Source organism: Tachyglossus aculeatus, chromosome 14, assembly GCF_015852505.1.
Source record: "Tachyglossus aculeatus isolate mTacAcu1 chromosome 14, mTacAcu1.pri, whole genome shotgun sequence".
NCBI classification, from domain to species: domain Eukaryota; kingdom Metazoa; phylum Chordata; class Mammalia; order Monotremata; family Tachyglossidae; genus Tachyglossus; species Tachyglossus aculeatus.
In genome coordinates this window covers 18,511,696-18,539,686 of record NC_052079.1, presented here as the reverse complement: position 1 = coordinate 18,539,686, position 27,991 = coordinate 18,511,696, and the positions used below count along the sequence as shown (strand labels likewise).

The 27,991-nt window shown below is 46.1% G+C and overlaps 1 protein-coding gene across 1 annotated transcript in view; it reads right to left on the bottom strand.

Annotated features, from left to right (window-relative positions):
- NUP107 (nucleoporin 107) overlaps positions 1–20,550 on the bottom strand; it is a 36,066-nt gene extending 15,516 nt beyond the window's left edge. Inside the window, exons 1-15 of the mRNA XM_038756322.1 lie at positions 20,464–20,550; positions 17,127–17,218; positions 15,314–15,397; positions 14,872–14,987; positions 14,470–14,614; positions 12,633–12,736; positions 11,272–11,399; positions 9,998–10,046; positions 9,171–9,242; positions 8,465–8,553; positions 6,765–6,843; positions 5,971–6,084; positions 5,377–5,467; positions 4,346–4,422; positions 3,654–3,713 (exon numbers count right to left, since the gene is read on the bottom strand). Coding sequence (XP_038612250.1) covers positions 3,654–3,713; positions 4,346–4,422; positions 5,377–5,467; positions 5,971–6,084; positions 6,765–6,843; positions 8,465–8,553; positions 9,171–9,242; positions 9,998–10,046; positions 11,272–11,399; positions 12,633–12,736; positions 14,470–14,614; positions 14,872–14,987; positions 15,314–15,397; positions 17,127–17,218; positions 20,464–20,471 — 1,308 coding nt within the window. The 5' untranslated portion in view covers positions 20,472–20,550. The remainder of the gene's footprint in view (positions 1–3,653; positions 3,714–4,345; positions 4,423–5,376; positions 5,468–5,970; positions 6,085–6,764; positions 6,844–8,464; positions 8,554–9,170; positions 9,243–9,997; positions 10,047–11,271; positions 11,400–12,632; positions 12,737–14,469; positions 14,615–14,871; positions 14,988–15,313; positions 15,398–17,126; positions 17,219–20,463) is intronic.
- Between the last annotated feature and the right edge of the window lie 7,441 nt (positions 20,551–27,991).

Genomic DNA, 27,991 nt, shown 5'->3' with positions numbered 1-27,991 from the left:
AGTCGAGACCACTGTCCTAAGCGCTTGGGTACAATATGACAGAGGTAGATGACGCATTTCACGTCTCCGACGAGCTTACGGTCCAGATGCCTGAGAGTTGTAGCGGGATGGGGCGGCCAGGAGATTTTGCTTTGGTCTTATTCATTCATTCGATCGTAATTATCGAGCGCTGACTGTGTGCTAGAGCACTACTCAGCGCTCGGAAACTACAATTCAGCAACAGACAGAGACAATCTCTACCCAACAACAGACTCACAGGCTAGCAAAAAGCAGAGGGTCAAAGGGACTGAAGGACAGACTGTTGGGTAGGGACAGCCTCTATATGTTGCCAATTTGTACTTCCCAAGCGCTTAGTACAGTGCTCTGCACATAGTAAGCGCTCAATAAATACGATTGATGATGACAGCGAGCAGGATGTAGGGAAGGTGAGGGGGAAATGAGTAGCTGGCTAACAGCCTGAGTGGAGGGGGACTCCAAACACCCCCCTGACACTCCTGGGGTGGCAAGTGCGGGTAGAAAAGTGGCTAGGACCCTCCCCGTCCCCTGCCAAAAGCAGCACAGAGGTGGTCCCCTTGGGCAGGACCACTTTAAACACCAGACAAGAATGGGAAAGGGAGGCATGCTGCGAGTTGCGGGCTCCTGCCTTATACGATTTAGGGATAATAATAATAATTGGGGCGTTTGTTCAGTGCTTCTATACGCCAGGCGCCGTACTAAGCGCTGGGGTAGATACAAGAAAATCGGGTTGGACACAGTCTCAATCCCCATTTTACAGATGAGGGAGCTAAGGCGCAGAGACGTCAGGTGACTTGCCCAGGGTCACGCAGCTGACAAGTGGCAGAACTGGGGTCAGAACCCAGGTCCTTCGGACTCCCGGGCTCGTGCTCTAGTCAGGCGTATTTATTGAGCGCTTACTGTGTGCAGAGCACTGGACTAAGCGCTTGGGAAGGACAAGTTGGCAACATGTAGCGGGCTCGCAGTCTAGAAGGGGGAGACAGACAACGAAACAAAACACGTTAACAAAATAAAATAAATGGAATAAATATGGACAAGTAAAATAAATAGACTAATATGTACAAACATCTATACAGGTGCTGTGGGGATCTAGCCACGCTGCTTCTCAATTCAAAATCAGGTGAGAAGATGGCAAGTAGAACCCTGTCCACTGAAGATTGTGTGGCTAAGGAGCTTTCTCTACCCACTACGTCAAGGTGCAGGCCTGTAAGCCGTGAAAAGTTGCCCTTTATGTACTGGAAGCCAATGCCACTGATGGTGTGGCATCTGTGTGTATGTGGGACCGTCCTTGGTTGCTGGCACCAGGGATCCAAATTAGGTGTAACAGGCACTTTTCCCACAGCAACTGCCATGAGGGTATTGGATCTTCTATTCTGAAGACTTTTTAGGAGCATTTCTGGCAACTGTTTCAGAAGCAACTGCTGCAACTGACCTCTGAAAACAGCAGGGAAATAGAGAGTTTGCTCTGAACAGCTACGGCACACTTGCGATTACAGCAGTACATGGTGATTAGCAATTTAAATAAAAAATAGGCACACTTGAGAACTGTCTTGGTATTTCTCAGAAGCAACTGCTCAAAACTGACCTCTGAAAACAGCAGGGAAATAGAGGGTTTGTTCTGAACAGCTACGGCACACCACACTTGCGGTGACAGCAGTATATGGTGATTAGCAATTTAAATAAAAAATAGGCACACTTGAGAACTGTCTTGGTATTTCTCAGAAGCAACTGCTCAAAACTAGCCTCTGAAAACAGCAAGGAAATAGAGAGTTTGCTCTGAACAGCTACGGCACACTTGCGATGACAGCAGTACATGGTGATTAGCAATTTAAATAAAAAATAGTCACACTTGAGAACTGTCTTAGTATTTCTCAGAAGCAACTGCTCAAAACTAGCCTCTGAAAACAGCAAGGAAATAGAGAGTTTGCTCTGCACAGCTACGGCACCCTTGCGATGACAGCAGTACATGGTGATTAGCAATTTAAATAAAAAATAGGCACACTTGAGAACTGTCTTAGTATTTCTCAGAAGCAACTGCTCAAAACTGACCTCTGGAAACAGCAGGGAAATAGAGTTTGTTCTGAACAGCTACGGCACACCACACTTGCGGTGACAGCAGTATATGGTGATTAGCAATTTAAATAAAAAACAGTCACACTTGAGAACTGTCTTGGTATTTCTCAGAAGCAACTGCTCACAACTGACCTCTGAAAACGGCAGGGAAATAGAGAGTTTGCTCTGAACAGCTACGGCACACCACACTTGCAATGACAGCAGTACATGGTGATTAGCAATTTAAACAAAAAATAGGCACACTTGAGAACTGTCTTAGTATTTCTCAGAAGCAACTGCTCAAAACTGACCTCTGAAAACAGCAGGGAAATAGAGTTTGTTCTGAACAGCTATGGCACACCACACTTGCGATGACAGCAGTACATGGTGATTAGCAATTTAAATAAAAAATAGGCACACTTGAGAACTGTCTTAATATTTCTCCTTCTCCCACTCCCTTCTGCTTTGCCCTTGCGCTTGGATTTCCACCCTTTGGTGACCCTTCCCCTCAGCTCCACGGCATTTATGTCCATATCCAACATTTATTTACACATATTAATGTGCCTCTCTAGACTGCAAGCTTGCTGGGGGCAAGGAACGTGTCTACCGACTCTGTGACACCGTACTCTCCCGAGCGCTTAGCACGGGGTTCTGCAAAGAGTAAGCATTCAGTAAGTATAACTGATTGATAGTATATTTAAATGATGCACTCCCTCAAAGCCTAAACAGCATGCGTTCCCATAAAGTTCTGGTATGAATGCTCATTAATTCTCCAATCATTTGCAATATAGAGTATATTTAATAAGGGGCCCTATGTATGGGTAACTAAACTAAAAGTCATGATCCTTTAGGGCTCTAAACCAGTTTTTCCCCCCCCAAATAATATCTGTTAAGCGCTTACTAGTACAAAGCGCTGGGGTGGATACAAGCTAAATCAGGTCGGACACAGCCCATGTCCCCCAGGGGCCCACGGCTTTAATCCCCAGGTAACCGAGGCACAAAGAAGGTAAGTGGCAGGGCCAAGGTCACCCAGCAGACAAGTGATGGAGCCAGGATTAGAACCCAAGTCCCCTGACTTCCAAGTCCGTGCTTTATCCCCTAGGCCACGCTGTTTCTCTAGACTGAATGCTTAATCAATCAATCAATCGTATTTATTGAGTGCTTACTGTGTGCAGAGCACTGTACTAAGCGCTTGGGAAGTCCAAGTTGGCAACATCTAGAGACAGTCCCTACCCAACAGTGGGCTCACAGTCTATTTATTTTATTTTGTTAGTATGTTTGGTTTTGTTCTCTGTCTCCCCCTTTCAGACTGTGAGCCCACTGTTGGGTAGGGACTGTCTCTATATGTTGCCAATTTGTACTTCCCAAGCGCTTAGTACAGTGCTCTGCACATAGTAAGCGCTCAATAAATACGATTGATGATGATGATGATGATAAAAGGGGGAGACAGAGAACAAAACCAAACATACTAACAAAATAAAATAAATAAGATATGTACAAGCAAAATAAATAGAGTAATAAATATGTACAAACATATATACATATATACAGGGAATGGAAAACTATTACACACAAAGGCAACTTACCTGCTTAAGATTCCCACTGAGGGCTGCATAGATCGCTCGCTCGTATCTATTGAACTGCTCCTGAGGACGCAATTGGCACCGACAAGTTGAAAATGACCGACATCGTCCTAATCTGTTCCTGCACTACTCTGTGCAATTTTACAAGCTCTGTGCCCCCAAACCGTATCCCCCCGGCAGCAGAAGGTCCATAAGGAGCAGAATTATCAGCCATTACACGGTGGGTTCATTCGAGAGGGCTCAAAAACATTTTGCTCCAGAGAACAGCAAATGCAGCTGAGGTTCGAAGACCGCAGAATGAAGCGGGGTAAGGGCGAAGGCTGATTTTGGGAATAATGTGATTATGCATGTGGCCCAACAGACAAGGTATAGTCCTGGCTTTTGTGGAGGCAAACCTTCCTAGTCAAACAGAAGAATCCTCTTTAGATTGAAAAAATCTCCTAAATATCTACTTCAGTAGCCCTTTTACTGCTGATTCTCACGGACGTTTTCCTTCAACCTAAACCATCTGGGGAATCTTTATAGCAATGTTGGAAAATAATTCCTAGTGATACAGGAAAAAAACAACAATGATCGCTGAAATACTCTTCCCATTCTGTGACTCCACAAGAACTCCTCAGCAACAGAAAAGGATAAATTAAAGTTGAATTCAGGCTCTAAAAGGAATCCGCTCAAAGGGTCTGTTTATATCTTACATCTTCCGCCATTCTCCAACAACTCATTTTCCAAATGCATCTATAGGGATTCCCTTCCACTGGTTCCAATTCTGTTCCTGTAGAGGAGCGATGAAGGAAAAAAAGCAATTGGTAGGTAAGTTATGATGCTACCCCTTGACGGCAAATTCTTCTTCTAACCATTGCCAGGGTGCCGAAACAGTAACAATCCATTTCCCCGTCTGCTACCTTATTCAAACCTCACAAAAGCTTTAAGCATTTTGAGGTGGCTAGGAGAGGTACGATGGTGGAAAGAGCCCGAGCCTGGGGGTCGGAACATCGTGGGTTCTAATCCCGACTCAGCCGCTTGCCTGCTGTGTGACCTTGGACGAGTCACTTCACTTGTACTTCCCAAGCGCTTAGTACAGCGCTCTGCACACAGTAAGCGCTCAATAAATACGATTGAATGAATGAATGGATTCTCCGTGCCTCAGTCACCTCATCTGCAAAATGGGGATGGAGACAGTGAGCCCCACATGGGACAGGGACTGTGTCCAGCTTGATTAGCTTGTATCCACCCCGGTGCTTAATACGGTGCTTGCCACTTAGTAATTTCTATTATTATTATTATTCCTCCCAACTTGTACATACCTATTCTATTTATTTTATTTTGTTAGTATGTTTGGCTTTGTTCTCTGTCTCCCCCTTCTAGACTGTGAGCCCGCTGTTGGGTAGGGACTGTCTCTATGTGCTGCCGACTTGTACTTCCCAAGCGCTTAGTCCAGTGCTCTGCACACAGTAAGTGCTCAATAAATACGACTGATTGATTGATTGATTAGCTCTGCACACAGTAAGTGCTCAATAAATACGACTGATTGATTGATTGATTAGCCATGCTAACAAGGGTGGTATTTGGCAGTCACTTAGGACAAGCAAAATGGAAACAAAACTAGATCCCCACGCTCTTTCCAGGAGACTGTACTCCCTCCCAGAAAACGGAAGCCAACCCTTCAGAGATGGGGCGTCCTACAGCCTATTAAGTGCCAGTTCCTAGAGCGATATTCACTAAGCACCTCCACCGATGTTAGGATCGTGATAGAGTTTCCACCCCTCGAGCGTTGCGGCTCTCCACGCTTGCCCGCAGCGTTTGCAGAGGCGCTGCGCCTGAAAGAAATCGCAGAACGTTCAAAATTCAGGCACCAGCCACGTCGAAGCGATTACCTCCACCACGCGATCCGTGGCTTCGTAGTGAGGGTTCTCCGACGACGTAACTCACCGGGTCCACAAACACAGTTTAAGTTTAGGGGTCGCCTGAGGAGACTGAAGATGGAAATCGGCCGGCAGGTTTCCATCTCTGGCTTTTGGGAGAGACGGGCAGGAAGTGGTGGGGACGGTGAGGAGAGAGGAGAAGCAGTGAAGAGAAGGAGCCCGGAAGATTAAGCATCAATCTGCTCATTTACGAAGGTATTTTCCTGGTCCAAACTCAGCAAAGAAAGCAGAGCAACGTGTGGAATGCCAAGGCAACTTAAACTACTGTAAATGACTGCAAAATCAGAATTACGTTTCCGAGGCCAACCTCCCGAAGTGCTTTGCGGGTGACCAGTAGACGACTCACCCCCGTGAGTTACCGGGTAGTACTATGAGAAAGCAGAACTTCCACGGCTCACCTCATCTGTCATTCCTGCCCGGATAAGGGTGAAGAGGTATTTGAGTAGTCGGATGTCGTCTTCCCGATCCAAATCGTCAAGTGGCATTTTCTGCCTTATGGGAGCATCTGGATCCTATAACAGAGGCACATCGGGTGAATCCGTCGCACTCCTTTCGTCGTCAAGCGTTTACGGAATCCAGCCCATGAGTTTCTACACTGTAGTAAATTCATTCCTTATTTTCTTAAAGAACAGATCAATACGAGGGGGCTGAAACTACTCTCCCTCTGACCCACAGGACAAGGATTCCAATAGGCTGCCAGTTCCTATTGAGCTTACAGACCAAATTTTGTGGATTCCCTTTCGGTTTTTACACTGTAGGGCCTCTCATTCCACACCATCAATGCTTACTCAGGGGTTCAAATCCCGGCTCCGCCAACTGTCAGCTGTGTGACTTTGGGCAAGTCACTTAACTTCTCTGTGCCTCAGTTCCCTCATCTGTAAAATGGGGATTAGGACTGTGAGCCCCACGTGGGACAACCTCATCACCTTGCATCCCCCAGCACCTAGAACAGTGCTCTGCACATAGTAAGCGATTAAATACCATCATCATCATTATTATTACTTCCTCCCTCCTTCCACAGAGATGATGATTCTACAATGTTAAGCTTTCTAAAGACCCTAAGTTGATAAAATAAGATCAGTTGTCAAACTTTAGGAGTCAGATGGATAGCAACAAACATTAATAAAAAACCCCAACAACCCTCCAAAATAATCAAGTTCATTTTGGTTTTGAGGCCTAATCAGTTGCTTACCAACTCAGTTACAAGAGGACGGACACTTCCAATATACGAGGTGAGCTGCCTTTGTTTCAAAGTATGCAGAGTGTTTTCCCTAAAAAGCAAAAGCGCACAGCCTATTTTAACACTGGAGGAGATCATTCTGGAGCCTAAAATTCATTCATTCAATCGTATTTCATTCATTCATTCAATCGTTCATGGCTAGAGGAAGTAAAGGCAATGGAGAGGAAGTTGTCCAGTGCAGACTTGCGCTTTGCCACGGAGAAAATGATCCTATTTGGGGTCCCGATCTGAGGCGCTCTGGACCAGGAGTAGTCACGAAGCAGGGTGGCCTAGTGCACTGAGCCCGGGCCTTTGGAGGCAGAAGGACCCGGGTTCTAATCCCGGCTCTGTCACAGGTCTGCTGGGTGACCCTGGGCAAGTCACTTCATGTCTCTGGGCCTCAGTTACCTCATCAGTCAAATGGGGTATAAGAGAGTGAGCTCCAAGTGGGACAGGGACCTTGTCCAACCCAATGGATTCGTATCTACCCCAGCGCTTGGAACAAGCCTGGCACATAGTAAGCACTTAACGAGTATTATTATTACTATTATTATTATTACAGAGTGGACATTCTTTGTAAAAAAAAAAGAATGTGGACATTTTAATCCCCTATCATTAAACCGCTCCATTTTATTTGGCCAACAGCTCTTTGGGAGTTCAATAAAGAATTAAAAGCTTCCAATCTTCTGTCATCAGTGGTCAAATAGGTGAACTGGGTTCACCTCCCATAAGATTGAATTTTTGAAATCTCCTAGGTTTAAAAAAAAACAACACTTTTTCTCGTTTTAAAAAAACAACACTTTTTCTCCATATATTGCTGATGCTAACTAAACGGGAAGACTACGAGGAGGAGGGGAAAAAAAGGAGAGATTGACGGGGAAAAGCGGAAGGAAAGTGAGTGACGTTGCGGAGCGAGAAAGTGAGTGTTTTGAGGAGTGAACCTGGTGTGGGGAAAGTCAGTGGAGTGAGAGGGGAAGGGGAGTGTTTGGGGAGATTGGAGAGGGTAGGGCTAGAGGAGGGGGCCAGAGGAATGTACTGGGCAATTGCCAGAGGGCAGGGAGTGGCCCCAGGAATGCACATTCCACTTCTGGGGCTTTTGGCACTCTCTGCTCCAATTAAATAAAAATATTTATTTTATTTTAAATATTAAAAACATAATCCACGTGGACAGGCTGGGAGAAGGAAACGTGTGGAGTTTGGGGGGTGGCTACGGGGGGAGACCAAAGGGTGCGAAGGCCTCCCACCGTCGTTCCTTAGCACTCATCACCTGGCCCGCACAAGTGCACCTCAAGACCAAGTCTTCATCGGCAACCCAGGCTACCCCAGGCCTTTTCCATCTGACCCCTTTGTGTTTTCCAAGGAAGAGATCAAGGCTGCGAACTCATTTGCGGTTGACACTCCAGATGTAAAGTGCCTTCTGCAGCAATAGCAATAATTCCGGTATCTGTTGAGAGCTTACTATGTGTCAAGCACCCTATTAAGTAGTGGGGGAGATCCGAGGCGTCGGCTCTGTCAGAGCCCCCGGCCCACGTGGGGCTTATTAACCAATAAAACCCCTCTAAAATAATACAACAAAAATGATGGTCCACTGACCCGATGGCAAGTTACAACCAAGAATGGGGATTTGCTGCTCAGGGGTTTGAAAACCAATACGTTAGCGTTCGGCGACTCACCAATATACTGTTTTTGCGTAAAATTCAATATTGCCAGAGAAGTCTCCAATGTCATCCTTCGCAATGCTCTCTAACCAGTCTACCACCAGCTAGAATACAAATTGCTTGATTAATTAAAAGTTCAAAATCTTTACAAATAAAAGACTACCCCGTCTCTACGGAAACTTATGTCTCCTCCAAGCGGCCTTCCCCGTCTAAGCCCTCTTTTCCCCGATTCCCTCTCCCTTCCGCGTCACCTCCGTGCCTGGATCTGTGACCTCTGGGCATCTGCCATCCGCCCCACCCCCTCAGCATTTACGTACATATTTATGAAATGCATATTATAAATAACTTATTTATACTCATGGTTGCCTCCCCCTCTGAACTGTAAGCTCACCGTGGAAAGGGAACTTGTCTACCAACTCTGTGGCGTTGTATTCTCCCAAGCGCTCAGTCCAGTGCTCTGCACACGGCAAGCGCTCAATAAATACCACCGGCGTTGAGTCGACACCCTAACAGAGGACTGCTTCCCAAAGGTCCCTTCTAGGTGGGAGGGGTTCTGCGCTTTCAGCCCCAGCCCAGTTTCCAAAGCGTGGAAGTCGGCCGGCAAGTCTTCTCAACGACAACAAAATGAAATTCAAGAAAAAGCCTCCTCTCAAGGTGGGAGAAAAATCCAACCACCACTACCGTTCCCACCTTTAGGAAGAACGGAATCCTCAGGTCATACCTGGCTCTGTCGAACGAGTGAATCTCTTTGAAACAAGGTCTCCACAACTGTCTTTTCGCTGGCATTAAGCACCTGTTTTAGGAGAAATATTCTCTTTTTAAAAAAGAGTAACACCATCAAAATATTGACAGCACAATACGTGAGATATATCTCAAGGCCGGTGCCCCAAATTTTAAATCACTGAATCAATTTATAATTCTATTTCCCATATTCTGAAATGTCTGATTTTACTTTACTCCCTTATGAATACTTAAAACGTAATTCCATTTTCTCCAAGATTCACCAAAGACTAGCCTGTGGGGAAGCAGGGGGCGGGGTGTCTGTTTTCAATGTCAAGTAAAAATAGTAAAACACCCATGAACAGGCGTTATAAGAGGAACTCACGCTGCCTATTTTGGTAAAGGGAAAAAAATGCAAGAACAACCCTTCTCAGGATATCACAAGAAAAACAGACACGGTGATTTAAACTCATTAAAATGTCAGAAGTGAACTTTTAACATCGAGGAACAACTTTCCTTTTGCTGAGCAACGTGTTAGAAAAAGAAAGTATTAAATATCCAGGCTTTTTGCTCAGTTCTATAACACAGGGACTGTGTTCTTGCAAAACCCCACGTTAAACTCACAGCATCATATCCCCTGCGTCTGAAGCCACTTGCCTACACACCGCAGCACGCTGTAGCCAGATAGAGGCACGTTGTCGGAAGAACGTTTCCCTATTCCGACATCGCTAGCTATTCAAAACACACAGTGCACAAATGGGCACTGTGTCAGAGCTGGCTGTACAACTCTCAGCTGGCGAAAGCAAAACACTGTGACAGAAAACTTACTGCAATGTCAAACATATTTTCATCTTCCAGGGCAGACTGTATTCTATCTCTGGAGGCAGAAACACAGAGAGAAAGTGAATTCTGAGGTTAACGAGGGCGTGAAACATAAATCTAATGTCGGCGAGCTACCCAACGCCACTGAATGCACTGAGTTGGAGAACTGAAAATCTCCTCGCTTTATCATTCGATGGTATTTGAGCACTGAGTGCAGAGCGCCGTACTAAGCACTTGGGAGAGTACAATTCAGTAGCGTTGGTAGACAAGGAACTTAACAGTCTAAAGCGCTTAGTAAAGCACCTAGCATATAGTAAGTGCTTAATATATACCAAAATTAAGAAGGTGGGGCTTCAATCTCACCTTCACCAGTATTGAATGTGGACTACTGACTATTGAATGTGGACTATCAGTATTGAATGTGGAATTTCAGACGTGGCTGCTTCTTTTGAGCTTCTGAATAATGTTTCTCCCTCCTAGTTAAGACTGTGAGCCCCAAGCGGGTCAAGAATTGTGTCCAATCTGCTTCACCCTTATCTACCCCAATGCTTAGAACGGCGCTTGGCACATAGTAAGTGCTTAAGAAATGCCATCATGGTTATCATTATTAAAGAGCACGCACTGTAATAACCTTTATTAGAAAAATAGCAGAAAAGAAACTAATTTGATCTCGTTCAATCCGTCACTCGGCGGCATTAGAGCTGGGAGAAGAGAAGCAGCAGGACCCTTTTCTATCTGTCCACGCTACCACTTCCACTTGGGTAAAGTATTGTGAAATGTGCACAACAGGCTTTCTAGCTGAAACAAACAAGGTGGCACATGGAAGATGGCCCACAGAAAAAATGAGTAACAGAATATATAGCATTCTAACAACTGCACAGTCATATTATCCCCCTCGTGTGTGGGTTAGTTTGAATGGCTGGGACTTGGCTTGACTGCAGTTTACGGCGTTGGTAGGCTTGTGGTCTGGTTAGGTTCTCGCCAGCAAATTACCTCAGCAATTCAAAAGACTTTTTCCCTCGCGCCTCAGTATTTCAAGGAAAAATGCCTCAACCAAAAAAGTTAAGAGTGAAGATCGGTATTTTTTTCTCTAGGCCCGGCCTATCCTGCACTGACGCATTTCTGGGACCTTCTTCTAGCCACAGAAGGGTCTCGATCAACTCTTCTCTGACTACCTCACTATTCGGCTCCCGCTCCCCCGTTCGGGACAACCACAGTCTCACCTCTACGTCGAGTAAGTTTACATTTTCTGTTGAAGTGCGGTTTCCTAGAGACTTTACCTGTAAAGAGATGCCAGGAGTCTCCACGTAACCATCTCCTGTTGGAGAAGCCACAGGATGCTGGCCGTTTTAGAAAACTTCTTCTGTCCAGGGGTGGCCCGAGACACGATTTTTCCTAGTATATTCACCTGGTCGAAGAAAAAGTCGCACATATAAAGATCACGATTTTTCAGCCACCGCCCACGACAAAGCATTACTGATTTTCTGGAATTTTCCAAAAGGTGATTTATTTTCAAGGGGACTGCGCTGACTGCACGTTTGCTACTTACACGGTAGCTTTCTGGGATAGCAGTATTATTTATTCTAATTAGAAAGGGCTCTGATGGGAAAAGTTCTGAGCCCCACATGTATTCCCCCAAAATGAGATTCCAAATCTATTTTTTTAAGGTAGAAAAAAATCCCCCCAGTACGAAGTAGGAGGGGTCAAATGGGGATATCCACGTTACGATCGCAAAGAAGAAACCGACAGTGGGTTTCCCTCGGCAACTGCAATCTTGCCAAGCACTGAAAATGCCATTTGGTTGTTTCAATATTCAGTATTAAATAATTAGAGTTTCCAGAGTTGCACCTCATCAATCTGTTACTTGCGACTGTTTTAACTCACTTGCAATCCCTGGCACTTTTCACTGCATTATTTATATTACTACCTGTCTCCCCCTCTAGATTATAAGATCGTTGTAGGCAGGGAATGTGTCTGTTTATTGTTGTAGTCTCCCCAGAGCTTAGTACAGTGCTCTGCACACGGTAAGCGCTCAATAAATACGATTAACTGACCGACGGCACTTTGCTTTCGTAGAGTTGAGACCCCGTCCCGAATGATCCACATTTTCCTCTTAATTGTAAATGGGCTCTAACCAAAAAGTGAGTGAGCATCTTATAAACAGGGGCAAGGAAAGTGATTTTCGTGGGGATTTTGTGAGAAAACAGTAAGGGAAATGAGGCTAGGTGGTAAGACTGAAGCCAGAGATTCCTAAAAGCCTTCGCTTATGGTGTTATCAAACACAAGGACTTTTCGGAAAAATAGCCCCAGGGGCTGGTGGGGAAACTCCTAAGTTCTAAAATAGCAATATTATAATATGTCCGATAAATCACTCAACTTCTCTGCGCCTCAGTTCCCTTTTCTTCAAAATTGGCCTGTTCTCCCTCCTACTTGGACTGTGAGTTGATCATCTTTTAACTACCCCAGGGCTCAATACAATGCTTAAAACAATGCAATACACAGTAAACAACATTCCCAGAAGATCCTGGGTACCTCAACTCCAGGAACACGGCCGCAAGGAATTGATCGAAAACTGCTTTGAAATTAAGTCACACCCAAGCAAGCCGAGGAAATGCAAAGGAGCACGCTATAAAAAGCTTACCTGGTTATCGCAAATGTTCTCATACTCTTCGACAAGGTCAAAGACGGTCGTTGAAGAGTGTTTCAAAAAGGATTGTAGAAAGTCTGTGAACATACTCATGGTTGCTAGAAACGGAAACGAGAAAGCGCTGAAAGAAGGCATCGAAAGCACCACCCTGCTGCTCCAAAAATAAGGCAAAGTCAGCTATTAAAAAACTAAGTGCTTGGATGGGATCCAGTCATCGGTTTTTCATCACACGTGATACTGATAAAGGAAAAAAAGCGGACTTGTGCTCACCCATCTGGTTTATCACATGCCCCAAAACATTTATTCTGGATAATCCCAAATGTGTTTCAAACAGTCACGTTTGCAGCACCTCCCGCCTCCACTCCTGACAGAATCGGCCCAGATCAGTTCTTTTCACAAAGACCCAACAACGGTCTGTGATAATTAACTGTACAATGTAGTAGACAAGAATATTCCCCAGAGGTTCCAGACCACAGCCTAACTGATGGCATGTAAGTTTGCAGGCAACCGTTCTTCAAAATATACAAGGCTGCATTGTGAGTGGCTTTATCACGGAATACGGCTGTATTCCCACAAAACGAAAGTATTACCCTGCTAAGTATTCCCTGATAACCAGGAAAACAGCTTGGACCAGTGCAAAGAGGAAGGGGCCGGGAGTCCGAGGACCTGGGTTATAATTCCAGTCCCGCCACCTGTTCGCTGGGTGACCCTGGTTAAGTCACTTCACTTCTCTGGGCCTCAGTTTCCCCATCTGCAAAATGGGGATTAAACCCTGCTCTGTCCTCCCTAGACTGTGAACCCCTGGGGGATACCGTTACAAGGTTTGGCACACGGTAAGCACTTATTATTACTATTGTTACTACTACTAATAATAATCAAAATTGAAATTCAACCGAGCTCCCCCCCATCTCATAAATGGTGCACCTCACCCCATTCTGGCAAGACTGGCAATAGACACAGTCCCTACATACTTTCCAAACCACTAAAATGTTGGGAAGCTTCACTGTGGGCACAGAATATGTCTACTTACTCTGTTATAGCGGACTCTCCCTAGCTCTGCACACAGGATTAATCCAACAGTGGGTTTCCCTCGGCAACTGCAATCCTCGCCGAGCACTGAAAATTCTACATGCCATTTGGTTGTTTCAATATTCAGTATTCAATAACTAGAGTTTCCAGAGTTGCACCTCATCAGCCTGTTCCTTGCGACTGTTTTAACTCAATCAACAGGATTAATTGAAGATTCCGCCGATTAAACTACGGCACAGGGGCGAGGAGCCTGGAGGCTGTGCTCGCTTATTATTATTATCATCAATCGTATTTATTGAGCGCTTACTGTGTGCAGAGCACTGTACTAAGCGCTTAATTATTATTATTAGTAGTAGTAATAATTAGTATTATTATTAGTAGTAATAATATTTGCTAAGCACTTATTGTATGCCAGGCGCTGTTTAAGGGCTAATCGGGTTGGATGCAGCCCCTGTCCCACGCTGGCTCCCAGTCTCAATCCCCACGGTCACACGGCAGACAGGCGGAGGAGCTGGGATTAGAACCCATGACCTTCTGATTCCCAGGCCCGAGCTCAATCCACAAGGCCCTGCTGCTTCTCAGGGTATTCCGCAGTTCCTACTGTTGTTCACGTTTACTTCCTATAGGAATTCTGTCCTTGTGTGACTGCTACCAATTTCCCTTTTACCCTTTCAGACCGTGAGTCCTGGGTGAGCTAAGGGCTGGTGCCTGCGTTTTTACCCTTCTCCTTTTCCTGTGTGATCGCGACGGTCCTCGGGGTTCAAGTAAGGGCTCGGCAAATGCACCACGCAACCGTTTGTACCTGCTTCCCCCGGGTCATCTTCCCGGAGCATGACGGCGCTGATGGTGACATCTTCCAGACTGGCTGGTTGCTCTAGGTTTGCAAAAAGTCCCGTCCGTTGGGGTGAGAATGCAGCGGTCCAATTGCTGTCCTCTAGACTGGTAACCTTAAAAAAAGAAAAAAAATCCAGAACAACAACAACAGCAAAAAAAGTGTTTCATTTAGGTGTGTGACTCTTTTCTGACAAACGCAGAGGAACTTATTGGGAATAAGGTTCTAAAAAAATAAGCCATGGACATGAAAACAGATATAAGAGTACAACGTAGGAATAACAGGTTTCAAATTTGACGGAGGTCCTTTCTTACGAATCTCCGACCGACGGAGAGAGATGAAAAGAATGACCAACCCGATCCTCCGACATACCATGGACATATTTCCCCAAAACCCTGGAGACTGTATGGTTCGCGGGGACCTCCCTCCTGTTCCGAGGATAGCGGAAACATCTGGCTGCCTAAGTGAACTCCTGTTGTGTGGAGTAACTGAAAAAAGGAAAAAAAAAAGCGTTTTTCAAGGAAGATTCAAAACACGAACATAAAGGAAGCCCCCAAATTTGAAGGCAGACGTGCAAAGTTTCAGTTACTAAAGATCGAGGCCTCAGTACTTGTTTTTTCAGCGAAAATTTCTCACTTAAAAGCACAGACTCTCCTGAATTGTAATACTCCCTCCTTCAGAGACTTCCTGCAAACTGACTTTTGACTGTCCCAAAATGCTATATTACATACATGATGCAGGGAAAGAGGTATAGCATTTTTAGCAACTAAACACCGGTATCGTCACGATACGTCGAATTACACAAAGAACTTACAAGGCTGCCGGAAAGAAGCAGGGGTTCGAGGGAGATGGCCTCTTGGTGTGGCGGTGGATAGGGCATCATCCTGGGATGTCAGAACTGGCGGACAAGTTAAAGAGCGGCTGTCTACTCCGAGATAGAACTATTTAAACCACAGTTAAGCCCAGTACATATCCAAGCTATTGGCTCCTTCGTTATTCTGGATTAAAAAAACAACACCACCCCACTCACTTCTGTCGCTCTCCATCTGAGGATTTCGCTTTGCGATTCCAGCAATAAAAGGGCTAAATGTACATTAAACCCGGCGGAAGAAGGGGGGTGAGGAGGCTAGAGGGGTACGGGGTCTGCCTGCTGCCAATGGGAGGGAGAGGGTTGTCCCCGCAGGTCCTTCGGCTGGACGGGAGACGTGCCTCCATTTCCCCGCCGACCCCCCCCTTTTTTTTTGATGGCATTTATTAAGCGCTTACTATGTGCAAAGCACTGTGACCCCTCACCCCGTCCTGCCTCTGATCTGCAACGCCCTCCCTCCTCAAATCCGACAGACAATGACCCTCCCTCGTTAGTAAAGGCACATCTACTCCGGGAAGCCCTCCCAGACTAAGCCCCTCTTTTCCTCTTCTCCCACTCCCTTCTGCGTCACCTTGACTTGTTCCCTTTCTTCTCCCCCCCTCCCAGCCCCAAGGCACTTACGTACGCATCGATCATTTATTTATTTGCGTTATTCGCCTCCCCCCCTCCAGCCTGTAAGCTCATCGTGGGCAGGAAATGGGTTTATTGTTGGATTGTGCTCTCCCAAGCACTTAGCACAGTGCTCTGCACACAGTAAGCGCTCAATAAATATGATTGAATGAATACTGCTAGCAGACGGCCAGGAATAGGGTTGCTGCTACAACTTCACCTCCTTGGCCCTAACGATGCAAACCGGGCCCCGTTCACAGTTTCAGGGTAAACGAGGGAGAGGACCAGGGTGGGAGGTTGTGGCGACTAAGAGACGGAAAGGGCCGGCCACCACAGCCCCTCCATGGCTACGAGGTGCCGAAAGGCCCATCGAGGCAGCAAAACAACCTTCAAGCTGGGCCCCTCTAAACGATTAGACTGTCAACTCTGCCGAATTATACTCTCCCAATCGCTTAGTACAGTGCTCTCCACACAGTAAGCACTCAGTAAGTACGACTGAATGAATGAACGATGAAGGAAAGGGACTGTACCCAACCTGATAATTTTGCACCTTCCCAGTGCTTAGTGCAGTGCCTGGCACATAGTGGGAGCTTTACTTGCACAAATTTATTTTATTTTGTTACTACGTTTGGTTTCATTCTCTGTCTCCCCCTTCTAGACTGTGAGCCCACTGTTGGGTAGGGACTGTCTTGTACTTCCCAAGCGCTTAGTACAGTGCTCTGCACACAGTAAGCACTCAATAAATACGATTGATTGATTAACCAATACCACTAAAAAAAGCTGTCTGCTTACAGTTGTGGCAAATAATCCCAGCTCCGCCACTTGTCAGCTGTGTGACTTCGGGCAAGTCACTTAACTTCTCTGGGCCTCTGTTCCCTCATCTGTAAAATGGGGATGAAGACTGTGAGCCCCATGTGGGACAACCTGATCACCTTGTAACCTCCCCAGAGCTTAGAACAGTGCTTTGCACATAGTAAGTGCTTAATAAATGCCATCATTATTATTATTATTATGAAATAATCGCTACAGGATGAACAAATTAGGAGTATTTAAGAAGCTACTGACTTCTGCCAGTTGTCCGACGTGAAGGATAAAAATTGGGGCCGTCGTTCCTGAGTCGCCGATCCCAATATGGAGCCGGGAAGGATACTAGAAACACGTTTCTGGGCGCCTTGTCTGCGGGCCGTCCTCGTCACCTCCGCGTCCCGCACGGCTGGAGATGACATCTCCCCAAAGTCATTCCTGAAACAACACAATTAAAAATTCTAGTAAACAGTCCAACAGTCAGAGAAGTAGCGGAGGCCTTCACTGACTAAGCCCTCAGCTCCCACTCCCTTCTGCGTCACCCTGACTCGCTCCTTTCATTCATCCCTCTGCCCATCCGCCAAGCTCGCTCTCTTCCTCCCTTCAAGGCCCTACTGAGAGCTCACCTCCTCCAGGAGGCCTTCCCGGACTGAGCCCCTTCCTTCCTCTCCCCCTCGTCCCCCTCTCCATCCCCACCACTTTACCTCCTTCCCTTCCCCACAGCACCTGTATTTATGTAAATATATGTTTGTACATATTTATTACTCTATTTATTTATTTTACTTGTACATGTCTATTTACTTTATTTTGTTAGTATGTTTGGTTTTGTTCTCTGTCTCCCCCTTTTAGACTGTGAGCCCACTGTTGGGTAGGGATTTATTACTCTACTTATTTATTTATTTTACTTGTACATATCTATTCTATTTATTTTATTTTGTGAATATGTTTTGTTTTGTTCTCTGTCTCCCCCTGTTAGACCGTGAGCCCGCTGTTGGGTAGGGACCGTCTCTAGATGTTACCAACTTGTACTTCCCAAGCGCTTAGTACAGTGCTCCGCACACAGTAAGCGCTCAATAAATACGACTGATGATGACTGTCTCTATATGTTGCCAACTTGTACTTCCCAAGCGCTTAGTCCAGTGCTCTGCACACAGTAAGCGCTCAATAAATACGATTGATTGATTGATTCATACTCCGCCCCCAGGCCCACAGCACTTGGGTACAGATCTGTCATTGATTTCTATTCATGTCTGCCTCTCCTTCTAGGCTGTTAGGTCGCTGTGGGCGGGGAATGTGCCCGTTATGCTGCTGTGCTGAACTCGCCCAAGCGCTCAGTACAGCTCCCTGAGCACTGCAAGCGCTCAATAAATACAAATGATTGATTGATTGATTGAGGGCAATACAATGATTGACTGAGGGCAGGGAACACTCTCTACCAACTTCAAGGTACCCCCATTCACCATGTACCAGTACGGCATTCTCCCAAACATTTAGTTGCCAACTTGTACTGTGTACTTGCACTTCCCAAGCGCTTAGTCCAGTGCTCTGCACACAGTAAGCGCTGAATAAAAACAACTAACTGAACGGTCCTTTCCAAGCCCTTAGTCCAGTGCTCTACACACAGTAAGCACTCAATGAATACGACTGACTGAATGGTCCTTTCCAAGCGCTTAGTCCAGTGCTCTGCACACAGTAAGAGCTCGATAAATACGAATGAACGAATGAATGGTCCTTTCCAAGCGCTTAGTCCAGTGCTCTGCACACAGTAAGCGCTCAATACGACTGGCTGAATTGCACTTTCCAAGCGCTTAGTCCAGTGCTCTGCACATAGTAAGCGCTCAATAAATGATTGACTGATTGCTCTGCACATAGTAAGAGCTCGATAAATACGACTGAATGAATGAATTATACTTCCCAAGCCCTTAGTCCAGTGCTCTACACACAGTAAGCGCTCAATACGAAGGAATGAATGATCCTTTCCAAGCCCTTCGTCCAGTGCTCTGCACACAGTAAGCGCTCAATACGACTGACTGAATTGTACTTTCCAAGCGCTTAGTCCAGTGCTCTACGCACAGTAAGCGCTCAATAAATACGACTGACTGAATTGTACTTTCCAAGCGCTTAGTCCAGTGCTCTGCACACAGTAAGCACTCAATAAATGCGACTGACTGAATGGTCCTTTCCAAGCCCTTCGTCCAGTGCTCTGCACACAGTAAGTGCTCAATAAATACGACTGACTGAATTGTCCTCTCCAAGCCCTTAGTCCAGTGCTCTACACACAGTAAGCGCTCAATAAATACGACTGACTGAATTGTACTTTCCAAGCGCTTAGTCCAGTGCTCTGCACACAGTAAGCGCTCAATAAATACGACTGACTGAATTGTCCTTTCCAAGCCATTAATCCAGTGCTCTACACACAGTAAGCGCTCAATAAATTCAAATGGATGAGTAAATGCGTGATACTTTCCAAGCGCTTAGTCCAGTGCTCTGCACACAGTAAGCGCTCAATAAAGACGAATGAATGATCCTTTCCAAGCGCTTAGTTCAGTGCTTTGCACACAATAAGAGCTCGATAAATACGACTGAATGAATGAATGGTCCTTCCCAAGCGCTTAGTCCAGTGCTCTGCACACAGTAAGAGCTCGATAAATACGAATGAATGAATGGTCCTTTCCAAGCGCTTAGTCCAGTGCTCTGCACACAGTAAGCGCTCAATAAATACGACTGACTGAATGGTCCTTCCCAAGGCCTTAGTCCAGTGCTCTGCACACAGTAAGCGCTCAATAAATACGAATGAATGAATGATCCTTCCCAAGGCCTTAGTCCAGTGCTCTGCACACAGTAAGCACTCAATAAATACGACTGACTGAATGGTCCTTCCCAAGGCCTTAGTCCAGTGCTCTGCACACAGTAAGCGCTCAATAAATACGAATGAATGAATGATCCTTCCCAAGGCCTTAGTCCAGTGCTCTGCACACAGTAAGCGCTCAATAAATACGACTGACTGAATGGTCCTTTCCAAGCCCTTAGTCCAGTGCTCTGCACACAGTAAGCGCTCAATAAATACGACTGAATGAATGAATGATACTTTCCAAGCGCTTAGTCCAATGCTCTACACGCAGTAAGCGCTCAATAAATACAACTGACTGAATGGTCCTTCCCAAGGCCTTAGTCCAGTGCTCTGCACACAGTAAGCGCTCAATCAATACGACTGAATGATCCTTTCATCATCATCAATCGCATTTATTGAGCGCTTACTGTGCGCAGAGCACTGGACTAAGCGCTTGGGAAGTACAAGTTGGCAACATCTAGAGACAGTCCCTACCCAACAATGGGCTCACAGGCTAAAAGGGGGAGACAGAGAACAAAACTAACCATACTAACAAAATAAAATAAATAGGATAGATATGTACAATTAAAATAAATAAATAGAGTAATAAATCTGTACAAACATAGATACATATATACAGGTGCTGTGGGGAAGGGAAGGAGGTAAGATGGGGGGGATGGAGGGGGGGACGAAGGGGAGAGGAAGGAAGGGGCTCAGTGTGGGAAGGCCTCCTGGAGGAGGTGACTTCCCAAGCGCTTAGTCCAGTGCTGTGCACACAGTAAGCGCTCAGTACGTAGGAGTGGGTGAGTGGGCTGAGGAAAAGTTGGTGGTGGTGCTGGCGGCGTTGGCTCACCCGTCCATGTCGGCCGTCCCCGAGGGGCCGCGGCCTACTCGTAGGCCCCAAAGATTGGTTCTTCCCGCTCACCGGAAGTGCGACCCCTGACCCGGAAGTGCATCCCGCCCAGGCCCGGCCATGGGCAGCCGGCCGGCCGCCTCCGCGCATGCGCCCTGCTTCCTTCGTCCCGCCCCCCACTCCTCCCCGAACCCGCGCATGCGCAGTGGGGAGGGGCGGGCGCCGTCCCGCTCTCCGGAAGTGCGCCCCCTGACCCGGAAGTGCATCCCGCCCAGGCCCAGGCCAAGGGCAGCCGGCCGGCCGGCTCCGCGCATGCGCCCTGCCTCCTTCGTCCCGCCCTCCGCTCCGCCCTGGACTCGCGCATGCGCAGTGGGGAGGGGCGTCCGCCTTCCCGCTTTCCGGAGGTGCGGCCCCTGACCCGGAAGCTCAGTTAGCTTGGGGCAAGAAGGCCAAGCGACCCGACCTACAGTACTAATAATAATGATATTATTATATTATATTATGTTTATTATCTCATACTATATTTATTATATTATACTATATTATATTATGATATAATAATGGCATTTCTTAAGCGCTTACTATGTGCAAAGCACCGTTCTAAGCGCTGGGGAGGTTACCAGGTGATCAGGTTGTCCTGTGACCTGTATATATGTTTGTACATATTTATTACTCTATTCATCTTGTACCTATCTATTCCATTTATTTTATTTTGTTAGTGTGTTTGGTTTTGTTGTCTGTCTCCCCCTTCTAGACTGTGAGCCCCCAGTTGGGTAGGGACCGTCTCCATATGTTGCCAACTTGGACTTCCCAAGCGCTTAGTCCAGTGCACACAGTAAGCGCTCAATAAATACGATTGATTGATCAGGTTGGCCCATGGGGGCTCACAGTTTTAATCCCCGTTTCACAGATGAGGTAACTGAGGCCCAGAGTAGTTAAGTGAGAAGCAGCGTGGCTCAGTGGAAAGGGCACGGGCTTTGGAGTCAGAGGTCATGGGTTCAAATCCCGACCCCACCAATTGTCAGCTGTGTGACTTTGGGCAAGTCATTTCACTTCTCTGGGCCTCAGTGACCTCATCTGTAAAACGGGGATGAAGACTGTGAGCCCCACGTGGGACAACCTGATCACCCTGTATCCTCCCCAGCTCTTAGAACAGTGCGTTGCATATAGTAAGCGCTTCACAAATGCCAATTATTATTATTAAGGCGATCAGGTTGGCCCATAGGGGCTCAGAGTTTTAATCCCCGTTTTACAGATGAGGGAACTGAGGCCCAGAGAAGTGAAGTGACTTGCCCAAAGTCACACAGCTGACAGTTGGCGGAGCCGGGATATTTTGGCCACGTAATCAGGAGTCCTGATTCTCTGGGGATCAGCTCGAGACTCCTAACCTCGTTTTTGGGTAGGGACCGTCTCTATATGTTCATTCATTCAATTCATTCAATCGTATTTATTGAGCGCTTACTGTGTGCAGAGCACTGTACTAAGCGCTTGGGAAGTACAAGTTGGCAACATATAGAGACGGTCCCTACCCAACAGTGGGCTCACAGTCTAGAATATGTTGCCAACTTGTAATAATAATGATGGCATTTATTAAGCGCTTACTATGTGCAAGGCACTGTTCTAAGCACTGGGGAGGCTACAAGGTGATCAGGTTGTCCCACAGGAGGCTCACAGTAAATATGATTGAATGAATGAATAGACTGTGAGCCCATTGTTGGGTAGGGACCGTCTCTATGTAATAATAATAATAATAATGATAGTATTTATTAAGCGCTTACTATGTGCAAAGCACTGTTCTAAGCGCTGGGGAGGTTACAAGGTGATCAGGTTGTCCCACGGGGGGGCTCACAGTCTTAATCCCCCATTTTACAGATGAGGTAATTGAGGCACAGAGAAGTTAAGTGACTTGCCCAAAGTCACACAGCTGGCAATTGGTGGAGCGGGGATTTGAACCCATGACCTCTGACTCCAAAGCCTGTGCTTTTTCCACTGAGCCACGCTGCTTCTCTGATAGTACTGTACTATAATTTACCTCAGCTCTTAGAACAGTGCTTGGCACATAGTAAGCGTTTAACAAACACCACCATCATCACTTAATAATCAGCGTGGCTTAGTGGAAAGAGCCTGGGCTTGGGAGTCAGAGGTCATGGGTTCTAATTCCGACTCCACCATTTATCGGCTGTGTGACTTTGGGCCAGTCCCTTAACTTCTCTGTGAGTCAGTGACCTCATCTGTAAAATGGGGATTAAAACTGGGAGCCCCACGTGGGACAACCTGATCACCTTGTAACCTCCCCACCGATTAGAACAATGCTTTGCACATAGTAAGCGCTTAACAAATACCATCATCATCATTATTATTATGGAAAATGGGGATTAAGACTGTGAGCTGCACAAGGGACAACCTAACCTTGTATTTATTCCGGCGCTTAGAACAGTGCTTGGCACATAGTAAGCGCTTAACAAATACCATTAGTAGTATTATTATTATTATTCTAGACTGTGAGCCCACTGTTGGGTAGGGACTGTCTCTATATGTTGCCAGCTTGTACTTCCCAAGCGCTTAGTACAGTGCTCTGCACACAGCGCTCAATAAATACGATTGATTGATTATTATTATAATTAAGAGCGGGAAGAGTGCGCATGCGTCCAGATTCCCTGTCCCTCCCCTTCTTCCTGCACTCTGGGGGGGGGCGGGGGTCACAAAGAGCGGGCTCGAGGGACGCATGCGCAATGGGGGGGGTAGGGGCAGTTGTTGCGCATGCGTCCAGGTTCCTTCGTCCTTCCGCTTTTTTCTGCAAGGGGGGGGCACAAAGAGCAGGCTAGAGGAGGGAGTGGCGCATGCGCAGTGGAGGTAGGGGCAGTTGTTGCGCATGCGTCCAAGCTCCTTCGTCCTTCCGCTTTTTTCTGCCACGGGGAGGGGCACAAAGAGCAGGCTAGAGGAGGGAGTGGCGCATGCGCAGTGGGGGTAGGGGCAGTTCATCATCATCATCATCATCAATCGTATTTATTGAGCGCTTACTATGTGCAGAGCACTGTACTAAGCGCTTGGGAAGTACAAATTGGCAACATCTAGAGACAGTCCCTACCCAACAGTGGGCTCACAGTCTGAAAGGGGAAGACAGAGAACAAAACCAAACATACTAACAAAATAAAATAAATATAATAGACATGTACAAGTAAAATAAATAAATAAATAAAGAGTAATAAATATGTACAAACACACACACACATATATATATATAATATATATATAATATACAGTTGTTGCGCATGCGTCCAAGTTCCTTCGTCCTTCCGCTTTTTTCTGCAACGGGGGTGGGGGTCACAAAGATTGGGCTATGACGCATGCGCAATGGGGGTAGGGGAGGTTTTGGCATGAGGCGTGACCTCTGACCTTTGGGCCATGGGCTGCAGACATCTTTGCCTTCCCCTTCTTCTGTCCCACCCAAATGGCCACTTTGGACCACCGGGAAAAAGGCAGTTTTTGCTCTCGATTAATTTACTGGACCCCCGGGCAGCCCAAAGCGGCCTGAAGTAGCAGGACTGGCTGGGATTCAAAATGGTGTTGGAGGGCTGGGGGGAAGATGGGGTCAGTGAGGGGGGGAAAGAACAGAGAGGAGGGGGACGGGGAGAGTTAGATTCAAGGGGACGGTACCCAAGCAGAAAAAGGAAGTGATACTGACGGGCAGGAAGCCCTGCCCACCTCCCTCAAACACTTAGGGGCCTTGCTTTTGCTGACAAAACAGTCTCAGTCTGTTCCCCTCCCTCCCTGCTCTTGCTCAGTCTTGGTCACTGGTTCCTCCATTCCTCTCCCCTTCCCCATCCCCTTCCCCCACCCTACCTCCTTCCCCTCCCCACAGCATCATCATCAATCGTATTTATTGATTCCCCCTCGTCCCCCTCTCCATCCTACCTCCTTCCCTTCCCCACAGCACCTGTATATATGTTTGTACATATTTATTACTCTATTTTACTTGTACATATCTATCCTATTTATTTAATTTTGTTAGTATGTTTGGTTTTGTTCTCTGTCTCCCCCTTTTAGACTGTGAGCCCACTGTTGGGTAGGGACCGTCTCTATATGTTGCCAATTTGTACTTCCCAAGCGCTTAGTACAGTGCTCTGCACATAGTAAGCGCTCAATAAATACGATTGATGATGATGATGATATATGTTTGTACATATTTATTACTCTATTTTACTTGTACATATCTATCCTATTTATTTTATTTTGTTAGTATGTTTGGTTTTGTTCTCTGTCTCCCCCTTTTAGACTGTGAGCCCACTGTTGGGTAGGGACTGACTCTCTATGTTGCCAATTTGTACTTCCCAAGCGCTTAGTACAGTGCTCTGCACATAGTAAGCGCTCAATAAATACGATTGATGATGATGATATATGTTTGTACATATTTATTACTCTATTTTACTTGTACATATCTATCCTATTTATTTTATTTTGTTAGTATGTTTGGTTTTGTTCTCTGTCTCCCCCTTTTAGACTGTGAGCCCACTGTTGGGCTTCCTTCCCCACAGCACCTGTATGCTTGCTTCCCCACAACACCTGTATGTTTACATATTTTTATTACTCTATTTATTTATTTATTTTACTTATACATATCTATTCTATTTATTTTATTTTGTTAGTACGCTTGGTTTTGTTCTCTGTCTCCCCCTTTTAGACTGTGAGCCCACTGTTGGGTAGGGACTGTCTCTAGATGTTGCCAATTTGCACTTTCCAAGCGCTTAGTACAGTGCTCTGCACATAGTAAGCGCTCAGTAAATATGATTGCTGATGATGATGATTGAGCGCTTACTGTGTGCAGAGCACTGTACTAAGCGCTTGGATATATGCTTGTACAGATTTATTACTCTATTTTACTTGTACATATTTAATAATAATAGTAATAATGGCATTTATTAATTTATCACTCTATTTTTCTTGTACATATTTAATAATAATAATAGTAATTATGGCATTTATTAAGTGCTGGGGAGGTTACAAGGTGATCAGGTTGTCCCATGGCGGTCTCAGAGTCTTAATCCCCATTTTACAGATGAGGTATCTGCGGCACAGAGAAGTTAAGCGACCTGCCCAAAGTCACACAGCTGGCAATTGGTGGAGCCGGGATTTGAACCCATGACCTCGGACTCCAGAGCCCGTGCTCTTTCCACTGAGCCACACTGCTTCTCTCTTTACTATTCTATTTGTTCTGTTAATATGGTTTGTTTTGTTGTCTGTCTCCCCACTCCTAGACTGTATGCCCGCTGTTGGGTAGGGACCGTCTCTACATGTTGCCAACTTCTTAGTCCAGCGCTCTGCACACAGTAAGTGCTCAATAAAGACGATTGAATGAATTAATAACAACAGTTGTGGTGTTTGTGAAGTGCTTACTGTGGGTTTTTTATGGTATTTGTTAAACACTGTACTATGTGTAAGTATGTTACTATGTAACATACTATGTATGTTAAACATGACAAAGAACTGGGGTAGATACAAGGTTGGTAGAAAAGCAACATGGCCTAATAGAGGACGGTCCTGAGAGTCAGAAGGTCAAGGGTTCTAATCCCGACTCTGCCACATGTCTGCTGTGTGGCCTTGGGCGAGTCACTTGACTTCTCCGGGCCTCAGTTAATCTCATCTGTAAAATGGGGATTGAGACTGTGAGCCCCATGTGGGACCGGGACTGTATCCAACCTGACTGGCTTGTATCCACCCCAGCGCTTAGTACAGTGCCTGGCATATAGTAAGAGCTTAACAAATAACACAATTATTATTAATCCACGTCCCACATGGGGCTCACATCCCCATTTTATTGATGAGGTAAATTATAATATATGTATGTATATACTCCCCTGATATTTTAGCATCTAATTTTCAAAATGAAGGTTTGACCATTCTGACATCAGCCTCTTTTCCTGAAAATTCCGCTGGCGCAAAAGGCGAACAATTGGAAATGTCTGGCAACCTTAAAACTCCCGCATATACCTTCTCTCCGTCCTTGGGTGAGTCACTTCATTTCTCTGTGTTTCAGTTTCCTCATCTGCAATACGGGGGCTTCAATTCCAGTTCTCCCCCCTACTTAGATCGTAAGCCCCGTGTGGGACCTGATTACCTTGTATCCACCCCAGCGCTGAGAACAGCGCCTGGCACATCATCATCAATCGTATTTATTGAGCGCTTACTGTGTGCAGGGCACTGTACTAAGCGCTTGGGAAGTACAAATTGGCAACATATAGAGACAGTCCCTACCCAACAGTGGGCTCACAGTCTAAAAGGGGGAGACGGAGAACAAAACCAAACGTACTAACAAAATAAAATAAATAGACTAGATAGGTACAAGTAAAATAAAGAGAGTAATAAATATGTACAAACATATATTCATATATGCTGGCAACATCTAGAGCCAGTCCCTACCCAACAGTGGGCTCACAGTCTAAAAGGGGGAGACAGAGAACAAAACCAAACATACTAACAAAATAAAATAAATAGACCAGATAGGTACAAGTAAAATAAATAAATAGAGTAATAAATCTGTACAAACACATATACAGGTGCTGTGGGGAAGGGAAGGAGGTAAGATGGGGGGGATGGAGTAAGCACTTCGCAAAGGCCGCAAGAACTATTGTCATCATCATCATTATTATTATCCAACCGAAATATGATAAGCTAAGATGGAGAGACAGGGACAAAAAACAAGCGTCCTCAAGGCCTTGCTGGCTTATGGCGGACTTTCCGGATCCTTCACCGGCAGACGTCCATCCTTGATTTAAATAGGGAAAGTGGAGACAATGGACAAGGCCGTTACTAGTTTAAATCAAAGTTCAGTGTCACTGGGCCTCTGCCATTGACAACAGGATGCTCCGAGGAAACACATGACAATTGTCTCTTTTTCTCGACATCCTTCCTCTTGGTTAGAGATGCACTGTCTTTCCTCCTTAACTTTTCCCCGCTTCCTTAACCCACCAAAGGATGGCTCACCCACCTATTTATCATCATCATCATCAATCGTATTTATTGAGCGCTTACTGTGTGCAGAGCGCTGTACTAAGCGCTTGGGAAGTCCAAATTGGCAACATGTAGAGACAGTCCCTACCCGACAGTGGGCTCACAGTCTAAAAGGGGGAGACAATTGTAAATTATAATATATTTATCCAACCGTCCCCCCTCCCCCCTGCTCGAACCCGCCGATATTTTCCAGCTGGCCCTCCAGACGGCAAGCTCGCTGCGGACAGGGACTGATACAAGGTAATCAGATTGTCCCGCACGGGGCTCACAGTCTTCACCCCCATTATCCAGGAGAGGTAACTAAAGCACAGAGAAGTGAAGCGACTTGCCCGCGGCCACACGGCAGACAAGTGGCAAGCTCGTTGTGGACAGGGACTGATACAGGGTAATCAGGTTGCCCCGCACGGGGGTCACAGTCTTCACCCCCATTTTCCAGGCGAGGTAACTAAAGCACAGAGAAGTGAAGCGACTTGCCCGCGGCCACGGGGCAGGCAAGTGGCCGGGCCGGGATTAGAACCCA